Consider the following 18,818-nt stretch of genomic DNA (forward strand, 5'->3'; position numbering starts at 1 on the left):
ACCTTTCACATTCCCTTCTATGCATTTCCTGTTGGGTGAATTTCACGCTACTGTAGTAGGCAAGGCTGTTTTCCTGAACTTAAATAAAGAAAACAACCCCCCCACCCCCCAGTATTTCACCTGAAAGCTCACGATTGTAATAATCTCCAGAGAGAGTAAAATGAGCGTAGCCTTCAGGGTTGGCTCTCAAATGTTGGAGAAAATTCAAACCTGCAAAAAAAGTAAGCATTATACTAATGCAAAACAATCCCATTTCCTGATTTTGTGAACTGTTAAGTAGTAATGGAAGGGTTTGTCTTGTCTTTTAAATTGAAATAGTACAAAAAGCATATCGTAATACTCTTCAAATAATGTCTATAGACAGCCATGCTTTACAATGCAGAGCTTCTGTAAGGTTCTGCTCAGTATGGATTCCATTTGTTATGTGATGTGTAAAGGGGAAACCAGAATCTTAACCCTAAAAAGGCTGCAATTTTCTTAAAAACAAAACTTAAAACAAAAACCAAAACACAAGAAAAAGAACCCCTAAAACCCCAAGACCTCACACAACCACCACCACAACACTGTCAGCTGAAATTTCCCAAGTCCTAAGAAACTGGAGCACGGTGCTGAACACACACAGTAACTGACACTAATTTTACGCAATACGCTCAGCAAAACAAGATACTCACGTGAAAAGGTTAACTCAGCAAGGGGAACATCACAGTCCATGCAGTCATCAATAAAGCAAATGCATATACTTTCGGCTTTTACTTCCACTCCAGAGATGAACTGAAAAGGCACAATCCCCTGGCTATCTCGACCAGAAGAGGTCAGGGAAACTGATTTCAAAGGTTCAGCATTCTTAAATAACCAACTCGCTGCTTTTTTCAAGTCACCTTAGATAGAACCAAACAGCCAATCAATTGTCATCTACTTTCTCAATGAAATGTACTTATTTAAAACATATGGAAGCAAACTAATTCCCTCTCTCAAGAAGTATAGCAAGACACCAACAGTACTTTGAATGTGTTCCATTTAATAACATAAATATGAGAAGATTATAAGTATATTGGCATTTTCTAAGAATAACAAATATGTTCTGAAGTTTGCAAACCACGTGGTAACATAATGTAAGTCTGTGTTAATATTATGAATGCCTATAAATAAGGTGGGAAACATGACAGTGCTAAAGAAAAAGAATCACTTGTATTAAAGCTTCCTTTTCATGTATTACATGTAGAAGTAGGTAAAATATATTATTCAAACATGGAGAGATGAAAACGCGTGCTCTAAAGAGCAAGAGGTGGATAACAGCAAGAAATAGGTATACCATTAAAAAAAAAACAAAAAAAACCCCACCACCAAACCAACTCTAACCCCCAAAACAAAACCACACTCAAACGCCCCCCGCACAACATCCTAAAAGGCAAGAGGAACCTTTGGTGGGTGGGTTCTACACATTAGTAGAACAGAAAAATAAGAATGCTTAAGATTATATGCCAACACAGCCAAAGTAGAGAAGACAAGCAGGTGCTGCCTGTCCAGCAGCTACCGTACAGTCTGAAAGTTTTTACTTAATTGCAAGTGAGGTAATATGAACAATCTGCAAGGCCAGCTAAGAATAGTTGAGGTTACCCTGGCAGATGAGAAGACCTCTACGACAATCTTCCATACCAAATCCCAACTCCTGTAGGCGAGCCAGCTGTACCTCTGTAATTGAACAATTAATCAATCATAAATCCTTGACAGTTAGCTATGTGTTTTAATTTCTAAAATGAAGATGTATCTGTATGGAAAATGGGGTTTTGTCTATTTAACGCTGCAACTGTAGAAAAAGCATAGGATTCCACACTGCTTTTACAAAAAAAACCCAAACAAACAAACAAAAAAACAAACAAACAAAAAAAAAACCACCTGAAAAAGAAACCCCCAGCCCATAATGTTTACATTCTGGAATATATGGGCTATGTTTATTCTCCTATGGGAAGCCAACATATTCCATGGATTTCAGTTTTTTTTGTAAGCCAACCCTTCATTCAGAACACAATTACTTATTTACTTTGAACTCCCCACATGACTCAAGTGCAGCAGCAGAGAAGAAAGCCTTTTTCACTAGTGTGTATTTCCTCATTATTGCCAGGCAGCGGTTCCAGCCACACACAATTTTTCGTTTGTGAAAAAGCAATGTCACCACAACAGAAGATTGCTAGCCATGAAGAGGTGACTAGTAATTAGGATGCTTTCCATTTCACTATCACTTTAATGAGTTTGAAGAGGTGGCCCCTCTTCCCCTTCAGAAGTTTGCTACCTAAGAAGTACTCCATCATGATGATACGCAGTGACAAGCAATGCTAAAGAAAACAACCCATTACTACAAGCAGAAAAAACAATCTATTTTTAATAGTATCATCAGTATAATGTTATCATCAGATAATTCAAATCAACGAAGGGTTTTACACGATGAAAATATCAACATCATCGTGTTCAGCATAAAGTCTAGCTTTGCACCGCAGAAACCTCCTTTAGATATAAAAAATGCCTTCACTCCAACAGTTAAAAACATACCAAGAACAGGATCCAACACACGTTTGGATACCTCCCTGTTTTCATGTGTCAAGGTCTCGTTCACCAGTGCTGCACTAGAAGGATTAGCAGTATTTCCAGCGATCGATGCAGCTGAGTCAGGCATAGCTGCACTAGTCTGCTGAGGAATTGACTTTGCAATTGCCAAGAACAGTTGAACATCATTGTATGACAGTCTGATATCCAGTGCTTGCAACTGAATCTAAATGAAAAAGAAAATATTAGATTCAGGTACACTTTTTCTACACATTTTTCTTGTATACTTGGAATATGAACAAAGCTTTTCCCAAAGGAATACAAAATTTAATATTAAAATTAACTGTTTTAAAGCTCCAGTAATAAAATTACCAAATTTCTTATTATTTACTAACAAACAGAAGCATTAAAAGCATATATCAGGAGGAAAAAAGCTTTCCCTTGGTATAATGGTAAAAACAAGTCTCTAAACAGATTCCCCCTCTAATAAGCATTATCAATGAATTACAGAAAATAAGCCTTTTTTCAGTTCTCAGGAACTATCTAACATGTCTACATTATCAGCCCACTTTTTTCCCCACTATTAATCTCTCTAATACACCCCAGAAATCACCCCTTTGTTACCACCAGGAGCACCTTCTGCATGCTTGTTCCTTTGCCTTTTCCACTTCAGGAAATTTCTACCTTATTCTTTTCTTATACATTTGAAAGTATTCCATTGAATCCTTGGGCATAAAAAAAAACCATGCAAGATCATGACCTAGTATTCTCTATCGCATATAGTTTTATACCAGCCTTTAATATTACCTCTAGAATGGGAGGAAAATCCTCACTATTGAAAGCATCCAACAGTCCTGAACCGCTTGGGTAGGAAGCATTCCCAATAAGTTCCATCTGAATTTGTACTGGATCAATAATTGACAGTGCGGTCTCTTGCTCATTTCCTAACCGGCATGAAAAAACCTAAAGATTCAGAATGGTTTTTAAAAAAAAATTAGGAACTGAGAGAACTGGCCTGGCAAGAACCTCGAAATCAAAGTCTATCACAAAACATGAACTATAGCCAAACTGTTCTGTCCAGAAAATTCCTTTGTAAACTTAAACACAGAAGAGATTCCAAAATCCTTCCAGACAATTTATTCCAGTGCCCAGCTACGCTGTCAGTTCAAGAAAAGAGATTCTGATATGCCATCAAATATTCCCTTTACTGCTAAGCTGAACTCCACTACTCCTCCCCTCACAGATATGGGAAATGCTTTGTTCTTTGGTCTACAATAACCATTTAGGATCTACCACATCTCTCCCCAGCCTCCTCTTCTGAGCAAGTTCTTTTAAGCCTTCCCAATAGGTTATGTACCCCTCAATTCTGAGTGTTCTTGTTGCTCTCTTCTCAGCTGTGCAGAGCTTCCTCAGCTCTGTTTCCCCAACACTGGCCACAGCGCTCCAGCTGCAGTCCTTCTCTGCTGAACAGCATGCAAGGATCACTTTGCATACTCAAAATTCCTACTTGCAGAAGATCCCTGCTTGTGTATTCCAATGGCACGACACTGCTTGTTCACCCCAAGTTAGTTGTGATTACAGCTTGCAGGCCTTTGCTGACCACATGGGCTTCCGCCTACCCCGTCACTCCTCAGCGTTCAATGAATTTGCCGGTTTACGGCTGGAAGCTGGATTAGTAACTAGCAATATTGTGAGATGACAGTCAAGCATGTCAATGTTTTAATAGAACAATATAAACCCATTCTTAAAAATGCTGTAGAATAAAAGCATTTGATGAGGAACTAACAAACTTCAAAAATCATCTGTTGACCGCTCCTGTTGTATATATATTCATAGCAAAGTATCTTCACAAGCTCCTCCGATTTTAGATGTTTTACCAAAAGCAGATTTATTTCTTCTTACCTCAATGCCAAACAAACTTCCAGAGAAAGGACGATCTAACAGCTTGGGCTTGTAAGTGAGAACAGTAGTCCCCTTCAAAATAATTGCATTGGTATCGAAACAAGACATGTCTTCAACAACCACAAATTCAGTTCCTTAACAAAACAAAATGACAAAGAATAAACAAGGCAATTGGAAATAACATTAAGATATTTTAAGCATTTGTAGCCAGTTTCTTGACTTTCCATCCTTTAAAGGACCTTTTTTTTCCACTAGCACAACATGGCTTTTAACAGAAAAGCTCCTAAAAAAACACGAAAGAACACCACATTTACCTGTCACATTAACCTTAACTTCCAGTTGTTTTTCTGCAGTCACGTGTAGAGATGAACGTTTTGTAACTACTCCACTTTTCACTGTCTTTGGAACTACAGTTGTTTCACTGCTAGAGGTACGCTGCCGGGAAGGACGGTGATTTTCCCGCTTTTTGGTATCTCCAGGAGTATATAAAAAGTCATGAACAAGTAACAACCAGTCAAATATTAGAAATACCCGAAGATTGTTCAGAACAACTGTGAAACTGGAGGAATCCTTAGTAGACCTTTTAAGAAGAGAGAAGCATACGTACGAACTTTACATCTTGCATGTATTTAAAATGATGCAGAAAACTACCAGTGTCTAGCAAGTATGGAACTTTATGGGGGTACACTTAGTTTATAGAGTGTCTGGCCTTTAAAATACATACATAATATACTTAAACAGATCGAAATTCATCAAGTTGTTGTACCCACAGAAACCCAACAGATCTTAACTGCATGAATTCTAAGCTGTAATGATAGAAAAGGTTAAGTGAAAAATTCTGCGTAACAAGAAATTAACTCATTTACATTATCGATAGTAATTTGCAAAGTCTCAAATTTTAAAACTGATATTTTTATTATTATTTTACGTCTGTTCGGTATCAAACCTAATGTACTGCATGTGAAGTTTAGACCTGACTCCATACCCCTCAGATTAGATATACAATGTGTTTCCTCTCACGCTCTGACAGCATTTTGCAGCACAGGAAGCTTCTTTGTCATTCAGAAAAAATGCTAGCCTTACTGAACTTTTAGCATCACATTTTGAGTATCTGGCTAGGAGGGATAAAAGTGTTTGGCTTCATGATCTGGAATACCAATTATATTTGGTCATGCTAACTGGAAAATAATCTAAGTGCTTAAATACCATGAAACAATTCTATATCCAGCACATTCTGAACTATAAAATCTCTAAAGAACTGTAATTCCTTTGTGAGAAGCAGCCTGCCTGCATGCTTCCAACAGTAAAAGCCTTTAACCCTCCCTGGCTCTCCAGGATATTTCCAAAAGGCACGAGCCAGTATAACACTATCACTGAGCTCTGCAAAAGCTTATATCTAGTGCCAAGGATGCTCTCACCAGTAAAAACGCAACACATGCTTATGTGGCTAAAATTTAAAAGCACAACAGTTGGGAAGAAAATTCCTGAAACTATCACTCATAAACCAGACTAGGCTGTTCTGTGCAAATGGCATTTTAGTTTTATTCAAATAAAAATCTTGCTGTCTGTCTGAACACAAATGTATTAAGTACTTAAAACCATCATGCAGTATCCAAATCTATAAAACGTATTTCTCTCAGTTGCCTGGAGTTTGTTTATGAAGAAATACCTTCCGGATTTTCTATTGAACTAAAATAGTCCACAGGTTTTTTCCTACGCTACTCCTGCAACTGCTTCAGAAGGTATCATACAAAAGTTGAAAGCTGAGTTTGGTCAGTGAGCCTGATCAAAAGTGAAAGTAACATCTCTAGTCATCTCACTTCACCCTCTTTTTTGTTAGTTAGCATCCCTCAACAAAACACCGTGCTGACATTGTACTACCGTTTTCAATATTAAATTGGAACAAACCAGATATCCACTGTGATGCCTTCCAAGGGATTTGGATACGGACAAACAGGGTAGAATAGAATACAGAAGAGAATGTAGAGATTGTTTTTTGAAAGAGGTGCCATTTCTGTATTTAATTCTCTCAGAAAGGCAAGTGTGACACCTACTGGAAAACAGCTTTTGTGCAACATGTACTAAAAATTCTATGATATGGTTTTATGCAAACGTACAAGTGATAGGCCAGACTTATCAAGCTTTAAGCGCTACTGAGTTTAATAGGCCAGAATCTCACCCGATGCATTACACATCCAAATCTAAATATTCTCCTGCACTAATGTGGGAGGGGGGGAATCCAACAACCTTCGGTTAATCAATAACTGTAGGTTTCAATCTACCAAGTACACTGACCACCCCAAAAATGTCTTCAGATTAAATACAATGGCAGCAAGTTTATCTACATTAATAACAGCTGTACTGAAACCAAGGCAATCCTGATCAAGTACGTCATTATTACAACCAACCAACCAAATCCCAGCATCGCTAACCTGAAGTGCAATTCAATCTGGATTGCTCCTGGACTACTAGTATTCTTCGATGACTGAAAGATGCAATTGAATACATTTGGTGTGCCTGCAGTAGACTTCTGTCCAGCATAACGTGTGTCAAACGCCATCATGGAATGAGAAACCAGATTTACAGACTTTGTTCCATTTGAAGAGCTTTCAAAAAGCAACTTGGATTTCTTAAAATCAAACCTAGGAGAATAAAAAGCAAAGCAATACATTTAAGAGTCTTGTAGCTCATTTATTTCTAGAAGCCACTTCTTTTAAAAGTATGCATGGTATACTGTTGATATCTTTCATTCACATATTTTCTAAAACAACTATAATCACATCTCGTCACAGAGATAGAAAGAAGATCTATACTCTATGCAATAGTATTTTCTGCTGATACAGAACCTTCTGGATAAAAACAAAAAAAACCAAAACAAAAAACAAAGCAACATAGCAGAAATCTGTTTTTTCTGAATTAGAATACCATTTGTCTCGGGCAAGTCAACCGATTACTGAACTGTGATTTCAAGGACAACTTGAAAGACACAGATGGTATCTTTTGAACAGTGTCATTCCCTTTCATCTTTCAGATCAGCTGAAACTTGCAGTTTGAACTCTAATTAAGAAATTCCATTTCACTGCATTATTAAGCTGTAATTTCATGTATTATGTTAAGTCCTACCCTATAGTCTCTCAGATGTGCACAGTATTTGAATAAGGTATTCAGTAAGAAAAGAAAATTCATACCTGGCTAAAGAGCTGCATCCATCTTTTCCTTTTGGATCCATCAGCTCCAGACTCACATTAACCATGTCAATGAGGAACGACATGGAAGTATACACTTCTCCACTCAAAACTGTCTGAAAGTGGAAAACACCAACATTCTTTTTAAAGGCATCTGTTTAAACTTTCATTCCTGATTTAAATTTTGTTATTTCAGACAAATGCAAACAGCTGCAGCGTCTTTCTCGTCAAAGAGTTTCATTAACCACTGCTGGGAAAAAAGTGACATTTCACAACAGTGTAGCCTTCAACATGAAAGATGTCTATTAACCATTTTCACGCTATTGTTCTATAGCTTCTTTGCTCTTAAACAAAATGTTGCCATTGTCACCTCCCAAAAAAAACAAACAGCCAACAATTCTTTCAAACTGTTCCAGGTACCTTCTATTGTTAAATCAGATTTGTAGGTTCTGAAACTTCCCCCCACTCCCCACCCTCCCGAGTTTTAGGTTAAAAGCCTGGCATGTAGAGCATTCTTGTATTAGGATAACTTTATCTATCCTTTTTCTCAGATCATAAAAAGAGTCCTAGATGCTTCCTAGTAATTTTCCCCCTGCTGGGGTCACGTATTTGCTTCTTAAGCAAAGATTATGGTTGTGCAACACAGATAATGCTTCGACGCCCCAAAAGATCGAGATAAAACATGGTATTCAAACAATTCCCTTCCCACTCATAAAGATGAATATTGATTAGTTCCAGATGCTGCCCACACTCTTCCTGAAAGGACAGTATTTCACAACAGCCAAATAGGCAATACTTGAGAACCTGCTCAAAAAAAAAAAAAAAAAGCTCAGCTGAACAATCAAGTCCCTCCAAAAAGCTCCATTCAAACGGAAAAATCTTAAACTTGTTAGTGTACCAATAATATATTGCAATAGCAGCAGAGCTTAAATACTTCAGGGGAAAAAAAAAAGCTACAGTTTTCGTAGATTCGTTTACTTTTTTTCCCCACTGATATTTCAGCAAACCTAACGTGAACTAACAAATTGTGCTGGTTTTGGCTGGGCCAGAGCTCATTTCCTCCACAGAAGCTGGTATGGGGCTGTGGTTTGGATTTGTGCTGGCAACAGCGCCGATAGCCCAGGGATGGTTCCGTTCCCGCTGAGCAGGGCTTGCGCAGAGCCAAGGCCTTTCCTGCCCCTCACCCCACCCCAGCAGCGAGGGGCTGGGGGGCACAAGGGGCTGGGAGGGGACACGGCCGGGACAGTGACCCCAACCGACCCCAGGGCTGTCCCACACCGCACGGCGCCATGCCCAGCACACAGAGCTGGGGGAAGGAGGGGGAAGGGGGGACGCTGGCAGCGATGGCGTTTGCCTTCCCCAGTCACCGCTACACGCCATGGAGCCCTGCTGTGCTGGGGGTGGCTGAGCACCCACCTGCCCACGGGGAGGGGTGAAGGAACTCCTTGGCTTGCTGTGCTGGTGCACGTGGCCTTTGCTTTCCCTCTTCAACTGGCTTTATCTCAACCCAGGAGTTTTCTCACTTTTACCCTTCTGATTCTCTCCCCCATCCCACTGTGGGGGGAGCGAGCGCGCGCCTGTGTGGGGCTGCGCTGCCAGCTGGGGATAAACCACAACACAAATACAGGCAATGATGGCTGTTTCTCACTCGCCTCTTGTGAAGATTAGTATCTCAGAAACGTGAAGCAATCATAAGAACAAGTCACACCTGAAAGCACAGTGGTGCTGCTGAGAAAAATCTGAACTCACAGCAGTATCTAGAGACAAAAACGTCCCTTCACTGTTTGTCTACTTTTTCTTTTTTCTTTTTATTTTTTTTTTTTTTTAAATCTACCACTCCACCTGGTAAACAACAAGAAAACAACAGATACTTCGCCTCATCAGCAAAAACCCCAGACATTTCAAGACAGAATTTCAACTGCCTGTACTTCCTCTTACATGAATTCTTGGATCTTGCAAATCATAAGGCCGCATGAACTCTTCTATAGGCTCCCCAAGGTTGTTCTCCAGCAGTCCACGTATCAGTTTATACTTATTCAAATCCAGAGAGCAATGGACTGATGACAGATTGCCATGTATTGATATGTCTGCAACTGCGTGACTTAGCTCTCTGTAACAAAGGAAAAGATCTCAGTATTTCAAGGTGCTGTAACACGGCAGGCAATACTTTCAAGATACAATAAAAGGCATTTAAAACACTGGCTTTAGGCTGAGAGCAGACAGTGATCCTGTTCAGATAAACTCACTTGTCTAAGTTTCTCTCTACTTGTAACTTCAGTCTGAAAGGTTCTGTTAATAGGCTTCCTCCCGTCTGCCTCACGAAGTAGGATGGAAAGCTCAAGTCTGCACTTGTATCTTCCCCAGCCTGCGAGTACTCTCTCTGATATCTTTCCGCAGCAAATATGTCCATGTCCTGCAGATCAACCACAATGCAGTCTAAGAGGCAGATGTGATCCTCTGGAAGTGCACAGGAGACAACATATTAAGAAAGAAAAAAAGAACCTGTACAAAAATAATGCAACCTAAAGAGTCCAACTACACTCCTTATACATCTGCAATATGCATCTCGAAACATGCCCCAAATTGCAGGACTGTTCTTCTGGAAACTGAACTACAGTTCCCTAATCCCTTAAGCTGCAAAAACCAACTCTGAAACTAAGTAGTCATTTCTTTTTAAATCTACAGTCTTTAGACCCAGATCCTTACTTTTTTGGTGTCACATAAGATACAACCAAAATTGCACTGCATTATTTTACAAGGAAGAAGAGCTACGTGGGGTTTCTACTATTTATCACGTACCTGGGCTGTCAGGGTTTGGCACAATAGGTAGCTTTGACTGTTGCCCTTGTTGCTTGCTCAATGTGTTCAGGATAGGCTCACTCTTCAGCCTCGAAATGTTTGTTCCTGATGATTTTTTCATGAACAATCCTTCCATCACTACTTTTGATTCATCAGCACTTGTTTTCTTCACGCTATGTTTTGGGGTTCCCAAAGGAGATGAAAATTGAGCGGAATCCTGCTAATGAAAGTGATTTTGTAATTAATGATAGATTTTTAATTTAAATTCTAAGGAACCAATACACCAAGGTTCAAGCAAAACCAGTGGATTTTGCACAAAACCAAAAAAACCCCCATGTAAATAAAATTAATACACAATAGAGGGGGTAAGACTGTCAAGGTATCAAGCATTTCTGCACAATAAAGATTGTTAAATATTTAAAGCTGTTTTTCAGCACATCTTCAGATGGTGAAAACAACATATGACACAATTTCTGCAAGATCATGTCAGCAACTTAATATTTGATTAGAATAAGTGAACAAACACCTCCATACATGAAGTTATTTTATGCACTAAATACTTCCATCATTATAACGAAATGTGTCCCAAAATTTTTCTGCGGTAGCTAAGTTTAACACAGAATAAATCCCTACCCTTACTGTTAAATTCCCAACAAGTGAAAAAATAAAAGCTCGTTTGTATCGATGTATGACATTTTAGACATTTGCCCACCACCACGTATCCAGTAGAGATCTTACAAGCCTTTCCACCTTCCTGATGCTGCCTAGCATCAAAACCCTGCAAAGGGTATAGTTGACTATTAAAATAGTCACATCAACATTATGAATTTAGTTCTCCCAAAAACATGTCTGGTGGAACAGGTTTACACACTACCTTTATACTCCAAAGCCAATTTCAGGGTTCATTTCATCTGGCCTGATTTAAATTTATTAACCTCATGGTTCAGTTTTATTCAGCTTCTCACGCCCTGGCAGATAACCACCGTCACTCTTTAGGGATCCACTTGCCTTACTCTGGGATTGCTCACTACACTTGCAACTGCTGTATAGTTACTATCATTTCCACCGTCTTCCTGTATCAGCTTCTGATGTCACCGTACAATCCTTACCCATAACCTTCCCTTTCTGGCTTTAATTATTAATCTTACATGCCTTATGTGATTTTTAAATATTATTTATTGGAAAAATTCATTGCAGCCATGATCAAGGATTTTAAGATTAAAAATTTGGAGACATTAACTTTATATTGTAAAGACAAGACTGAGGTGTACATGCAAAGAAAAATCATCACATCATCTGTAAATCTATGAATTTATGCAATAAAACCAAATTAATAGCACCTCAGGCATGCATAAAAAACACCACACAACAAATTTAAATCCAATGCTGACACAATTCAGCAAAGTTTTTAAAACAAAACCATCATTTTTAAGGTATAAAGGAACTTCTAAAAGTGCTAAATTCCACAAGAAGATTTCCTTGTTTTAAATTAATGAGGAGCACCTGAACGCTACTGTAAAGATGTGAAATACCTCAAATAAAACTGGATCCTTGTATGCATTGCCTTGTAAAATCAGATCCTCAAAAATAAACATAGGACAGAGAAAAAAATGAAAAAAAACCAACCAACCAAAAAAAAACCAACCAAAACCCCACCTTACCCCATTTCAAGCCTCACATTTCTACAGTGTTACGTAACACAGTATTTTTAAGTTGAAATATAATTACTACGCACACATCCTGTCTCTTAACATCTAACATTAATATAGGAATCTACCCCTTACAAACCTTTAAATACATCAGCACACTACAGTACACAAGACAACTCGATATTAGAGTCCACACTTCCTTACAGTAAAGACACTGGTAGATAGAAATCAGATGGAGGTAACAGACACACCACAGAACTGCTGCAGCAATTTAGTCCAGCTAATTTCTGGCCCCCTTTAAATGGGATTAGGGGGCTTCCACAACAACTACCCGTTTTGTTGCATAGGTTAGATATACAAAGCCACCCAAGATGGATCTTCCTCACCCCACATTTTGTGGCTGCATCTCTCAAGAGCAACACCAACTACTCCCTGTCCTGCGCCTGGCCTTAGGTTCAAGCATTCGCTGGAAACCTTTCGTTAGGTTTCACCTAATCAAAGCAACTATACAAATTGTTTCATTATGAGCAGAAAAAAAAAGTTAAAACAAACTCTGTTCTCCAGTGTGTTCCAGCAAGTCTCAGCCAATACAGACCTCTGCTTTCTGCTACTCAAGCTGTAGGAATTTTGTTTGATGAGGAGTTGCAGAAGCTACGGAAGAGGGTTAGCTGAAAGCCTGTTACGCTCCCACATTCAGGTGTGCACCCAGCTGCGTCCTGCTTCCTAGCAAGGCCGGTTCTAGTGAATTCTACAGAACAGTTTCCCCTCTGCCCTGAAGGTCTCAGGAAGCGAGCCCAGGTGCAGGCACAGAAGGGAGCAGCTGGGTACAATCAGCAGCAGGCCAGATCCAGATTACCCAGCATGCTGCCATGGACTGTTTCGCTACTATATGTACAAAGTGTGTAGATATATATATATAAAGTAAAATGTAAGAATCATTTACCATTTTGATATAGAAATAAAATGCACAAGAACTAGTAAAACCACAAGCTGCTAAATTAAGAAGTAATGTTCTTACCTTGTTCTTTAGTGAGGAAGTACCCGGCATACCCGCAAACAGAAACCTGTTCTTGACTTTCAGTTTTCCAAGATTAGCTACAATAAGACTATTGGACTTTGAGCTTTCTGGTATGAGCAGAACAGGAGCACCAGCCTCAATATCAAGAAGAACCCGGGAAGCTCGCTGTGCCTTATCTCTTACCTGGGAAGAGGGAAAAATCATTTAAAAAAAAAAAATGTTAAAAAATACAGGAAGCAGGTGCTTCTTTCACACTGATTAGTACTGAATTCAGGAACACTGTTCCTTGATTTACAAATTAAGGTGTGATAAAATTTTATACAAAAAAAAAGAAAAAAGAAAAAGAACTCTTATTTTAGGCAGAGAATAAATGCTAGTTACAAAAAGCACCATGAAACCAACAGCACACACCTGTGTCACCACTGAGCTAAAGGAGGCACAACAGACACTACTCAGCTCACTACTTAAACATTACTTAAGAAAAATTATTTACAAAAGGAAAAAAATTATTTAGAGCAGATGTTTCAAAATCAGATTCAAACTTCCAAACTGATGCACAATGAAGCATTTTAATAGATGCAAGTATTAACCGTCTGTCTTTCAATTTTGAGAAGCAACATTTTAAACAAGTCTATTACTGTTAGCTATATTAATCACTCCCACATTAGGTTTTGTACAAAACAGGCTACGACCATCATGATTATTTATACACTCTACTGTGCAGAAGTTCAGCACCTGATTTTCCCGGTCTACCAGCCACCATCCTTAACCAAAGACATACACTGAGTACAACAGAATGACTCCTCACTTGGTTCTCCTTATTCAGGTATTACAACTAGCTGGTGAACAGTGGAGAAAAAGGCAAGATAGAATCTTGAGCCTTTTTTGTCCAGCACCACAAAGATAGGAAAACACCTATAGCAGTGCAGAGCACAGGGTCCAGGTGCCAAAGTTTTAAGTCATGTGCAAATTTGATATCCTATACTCTCAAATAGCAGCAGGATGGTCCTAAATAAGGTCTTTTAATTACAAGATGAGTATAAGCAATCTCCACTAACACCAGAACTCTAAAACCTCTCATGATTTCAACTCACCGAGTTGATGCATTAACATAAATTTTATACTGCTGTTCAACTTCCAAAAGTAGGCTAGGAAAGAACGGAAAAAACCCGACATACTGTTTGTCCTTCAATTGCTGCTCTTTGTCGCCCCAAGACATCCTGAAGCTGGGTAAAATGTTGGATGAAAGACACAACCTCTGCCTGGAAGCGCTGGGTATGCACATACTGAACAGACGCCATTCGCAGAGTGACACGAATATCACACTCCCTCTGTAGCAACGGATCTGGCCTCCCATATCTATGAGAAAGGTTGAAAGTAAAATTTAGCTCTCTTAGCTACGTTTTACAAATAGTGCTGTTTTTTTTTGCCTTTAAAATAATAATATAGAGGATTTAACTGATGTACACAGGCTATAAATGAAAACTATTGCAATTATAGATAAGAAAAACTGGTTTTATATTAAGTATTTCTAAATTATGTATATTTAAGTGCTACTGAGTTTTAATTAAGCAAACAGGAAAATCCTACATGTGGACTGTACCTCTCAGCTCAACATCTGACAGATAGACCTTTGGTGATTTTATACATCTGAACAGCGGCTTGTAAGACACGTACTCTACTGCATGATAATATGCAGATTCAACTCTGAATCAGTGTGCTGTTACATTTGAAATTAATTCTATAACATTACGTGGATAATTTCTAATCTGATTAATTCCAGTGGGTGGAGGAGGGGTGGAAAACCATGAAACATCACCGGATAAGATCTATTGCTTTCCACAAAGCAGAACTTCAAGACTACACTGTGGCAAAAGCAAACTCATAGTTCCAAAATTAAGCAGCAATGGAAAATCGATTTCATCAGCTGAAAACCTCTTCCAACTTCTGAAAAACAATGACTACTTTATCTAAGAACAAACTATCACCTAAATAGTTTCAAGAACAGCTTTAGGGCGAAAAAAAAAATATTATTCCTGATAAGCCATATACATTGCAGGACAAAGAAGAGCTAAAAATCCTAAGTTTATGACTGAAAATGTTCCATGCCTCATTTAAGTCAGGCACGTGCAAAGCAGAATCACACAGACCTGACAGACACGGGTTTGGTTTTTTGGGGTTTGGTTCATGGGTTTTTTGGGGGTGGGGTGTTAATAGTGTTAATATTGAGTAACAAGAAGTTTACATTCATACTTATAGACTTGGAAAATGAGTGCTTCTTCACCACTTGTGGTGAAACGTTCTCTGTAAAATTCTCCATGCGCTGTAAGATCACTTAAGGACAGGCTTCCAATACTTCCTTGCAGGGCTAAATCTCCCTCTGCAAAACACAAGACAGACAATTAGGATCCTCAAACACAGATAAATTACTTAAACCTGAAAGTTTCTATGAGCAAGATAAACTCATTGAAGTAATTAAAACACAATCAATTAAACATTAAACCTCATGTTCAAAGAAAATCACATCTTTCTGCTACATGGACTATCTTAACCCAAACATAACTCTATGCTTTACACGCATAATGTAATCACACCACTTCGAATTGTGAAAACTTAGAACTTTTTTTTTTTCTCTAAAACAGTAATATACACTATTGTTCCGCTCTGTGAAAGCAAAATATTAAAATCCTAGCCAGGCTCAGCAAAAATGGTCAAGGGTTTGACAACTGGGAGGGATGTAAGGATTTAAAATGAAGCCTGGAAAAGCAGAGGAAGGAGGAGTGGGAAGAGAATGTGCATCTTCCACAGGAAACACACACACACAAACCCCAATGAGCACCAAAATAAAAGCATTTCAGATTACAAATCCAGCATGCATCCCATTTTATTTAAAACTGCGTACAACCTTACCCCTGCAAACTACTCACCAATCACTTCCAAGTGAGCTGCAAGTTTTGACACGCTGGCTTTAGCAAGCTCACTAGTTGTCTTATTCAGTACTAATGATAAAGAATGGACCTGGTCAAACACAAAGGAACAGGTTGGTATTAAACAATATGACTTCACAGCTGGTCATGTTAGTTTTTTTCAGTACAACTGCACTGTAACTCAAAAATGGCAAACAAGAATTATCTGATTGGGAGACACTGGAGGAAAGCAAATTTTTTACTCTGTTTGCACATTAACGGGTCTCCCAAGGAACACAGAATGATCGGGTCATCAACAAATCCCAGCACTGTTATCTTTGTCCTTTTCTCTTTCAAGATTTGTAATTTTTAAGTTAGACTGCAGGACCTCTGGACAAAGACTACATATATATACATACATAGGTTTTTTTTTTTTTAATACATGTTTATACATAGATCTGTATAGATATATATGTATACAGATTTATAAAGTATATACTTGTTAAATAAACTCCATGGTACCTAGAACAGCACGGTGCCTATTTCAGTATGTCAGGTCTTTAATATTGACGCAACCCATTTAGGAGATCACAGTTAGCCTGTGCCCTGTGTTATCCCAGGGAGGTAAGAGTCACTGCCTTCCTTACGCTTACACTTTGCTTAGACTCTCAGGCATACAGCAGACTGGATGGGGCTGGGGGGAGGCTGTCACACTCTACCCATGGGAGCCCCGCTGGATGAACACGGAGCATTCTAGTTCAGCCTCCCTCCAAGGCCCCTCAAGGCAAGCATACACATGTCTAAGGAGGGTCACAGAGCAAGGCAGCCCATCGTTTTGCAAATGTTTTGCTTTTCTGTAACTTCTGCACTTTTTTTTTTTAAAGCTACATCTACACACGCTTTAAATCTGCTGTTTCTGAATTTATGTACATTCTCCACTAGTATATAAAACATTTGATTTCAAGTCACCTTAAGTTTCTATAAACCATATGTTTCATGACAGACAATCCAATTACTATTTTGCATCTCAAGTATACCTTCAGATCCAGCTTAGTGTTCACAGGCTCTTGGGCTTGAGAAGCTGACAAGGTACTTATTTCTGATTTGATTGTCTGCTGAGTATCTTCAGGTTGCAGCTTCATAGCATGGTTATCAGCAGTGGATCCAATCCCAAAGAAATCCAGTATCACCACCCAAGTTTGCAGAGTTATTAAGACATCTAGACAATTAAAATCAACATCTACACTGCGGTTGATTTTGTTATAGTGAGAAGAAAATTCAGGATGTTTCCTATCCACTAGAAATATATTGATATGAACTAATGAATCATCAAAGTTACTTTTTCCACAGGGCAACTTGGATCTGCCTGCTGTGGGAGAAGGAGGTGGAGTCAGAGGATACTCAGAATCAGCATCTTCTTTTTGCTTCTTACGGGAGGCACAAACTGGTCTTTGGTACAGCTGAAAGACATTAGGTGCTTCTTCCATATGGGAAGGTAAGGAACGTGGCATATCTGGGTATTCCACATTGGATACCGAGGGACAAGACTGTGAAAGATACTCCTTATGTGCTAAACTGGATGGCTTGGGTGCTCCACGGGACACCATGAGATTCTTATACATGGAGTCTGGGTTTTTTTCCAAAAGATCTTCCATTAGCAGAGAACGCAAGGCAATCTGAATAGACAAAGTCTGAGGATGATCTTTAGCAAACTCAACATCAAAATCCTGAAACTTAAGGCTGACAAGGCCTTGGGCACCCAGTGTAAGATCACCACTTAACTGAACCTGGAGCTCTGAAATATGAAAGTTTGCTTGAATCTGAGTAAAAGATTTTGTTTCCCTGATAGCTAACGACTTGTTTGGAACAGAATTAAAAGTAGAATGGCTAAATAAGCCATTTTCCTTTCGTTCACTTGAGAATTCTGTGCCTGTACTATGAAGTGATGCTGAAGGAGAACTTTGGCAAGTTGAAGATACAGAAGTGGCTGGAAATTTGTTCAAGTCTTCACTGTAAATTAAATTATCCAGAGTCTGAAGGACTTGTTCATACACATGTTTTGCTAACACCACCTACAATGTAGAAAAAACAAACAGTCAACATGTTAGAGCTCTCCCTATTAATAAAATCAAGACACATGTATTTTAAAACTCACAAGTGGAAAGACTGTGGAATTTCAAACCAGACAAATTTTAGGTTTGCCCACAATTAAAAAATAGTCCAGAACATGGTACAATGCAAAGTTGAAGCAAAACGATTCTTCTGTATTAGCTCTGTGAGGTGGCACAATCTGGAAACATAATAGGACGGGATCCTAGTATAGGATGCCTGGTATTCCTAGGCAAAAAGCATCCACACGGAGTTAGTTAAAAATAATTCACCACACAAACTAGCCTTAACGTACCATGCTGAGATTATACAGTAACACATGGAAAAAACATTCTACTTAGCCATCACTGCTTGTCTCCTTAGCTTTACAAGTTTCACTTTCCTGTATTTAAAATCTCTGCTACTGAAGAGGTTTTTTTCAAGATAATAGTGTTCTAATTCTTAGTTTCTTACTAGAACGGCAAATAAACCTATTTGGACAGTGACACTTTCATTTTTCCTTCTATGACAGGTTTCCAGGTAAGTAAAAGTTCAGCTAATTCATAAAGATGTTTAAAATGGCCCAAAACAGGATTAAATTTTTAGCACTGTTATGACTTAAGACTGTCTCTTCTAACCACATGAATAAGGACCTGATTTCTAAACTACCAACATGTTAAACCTGGAGATATTTGCCTGAAAAACACTATTCTTCTATACAGGGAGTTAC

At 38.7% G+C, this 18,818-nt stretch overlaps 1 protein-coding gene across 4 annotated transcripts in view; it reads right to left on the reverse strand.

Annotated features, from left to right (window-relative positions):
- VPS13D (vacuolar protein sorting 13 homolog D) overlaps positions 1 to 18,818 on the reverse strand; it is a 110,860-nt gene that overhangs the window by 70,987 nt on the left and 21,055 nt on the right. For 2 of the 4 annotated variants that reach the window (XM_075113754.1, XM_075113756.1), the window contains 18 exons: positions 17,038 to 18,072; positions 16,022 to 16,112; positions 15,348 to 15,474; positions 14,273 to 14,453; positions 13,095 to 13,277; positions 11,960 to 12,007; positions 10,428 to 10,647; positions 9,875 to 10,085; positions 9,567 to 9,738; positions 7,632 to 7,744; positions 6,876 to 7,085; positions 4,758 to 5,023; positions 4,444 to 4,577; positions 3,349 to 3,504; positions 2,548 to 2,767; positions 1,618 to 1,692; positions 672 to 878; positions 121 to 210 (listed from right to left, as the gene is read on the reverse strand). In XM_075113754.1, coding sequence (XP_074969855.1) covers positions 121 to 210; positions 672 to 878; positions 1,618 to 1,692; positions 2,548 to 2,767; positions 3,349 to 3,504; positions 4,444 to 4,577; positions 4,758 to 5,023; positions 6,876 to 7,085; positions 7,632 to 7,744; positions 9,567 to 9,738; positions 9,875 to 10,085; positions 10,428 to 10,647; positions 11,960 to 12,007; positions 13,095 to 13,277; positions 14,273 to 14,453; positions 15,348 to 15,474; positions 16,022 to 16,112; positions 17,038 to 18,072 — 3,739 coding nt within the window. The remainder of the gene's footprint in view (positions 1 to 120; positions 211 to 671; positions 879 to 1,617; positions 1,693 to 2,547; positions 2,768 to 3,348; positions 3,505 to 4,443; positions 4,578 to 4,757; positions 5,024 to 6,875; positions 7,086 to 7,631; positions 7,745 to 9,566; positions 9,739 to 9,874; positions 10,086 to 10,427; positions 10,648 to 11,959; positions 12,008 to 13,094; positions 13,278 to 14,272; positions 14,454 to 15,347; positions 15,475 to 16,021; positions 16,113 to 17,037; positions 18,073 to 18,818) is intronic. The other 2 variants (XM_075113758.1, XM_075113757.1) reach the window with 2 other exon arrangements.

This window comes from Phalacrocorax aristotelis, chromosome 19 (genome assembly GCF_949628215.1).
Source record: "Phalacrocorax aristotelis chromosome 19, bGulAri2.1, whole genome shotgun sequence".
Taxonomy (NCBI): Eukaryota; Metazoa; Chordata; class Aves; order Suliformes; family Phalacrocoracidae; genus Phalacrocorax; species Phalacrocorax aristotelis.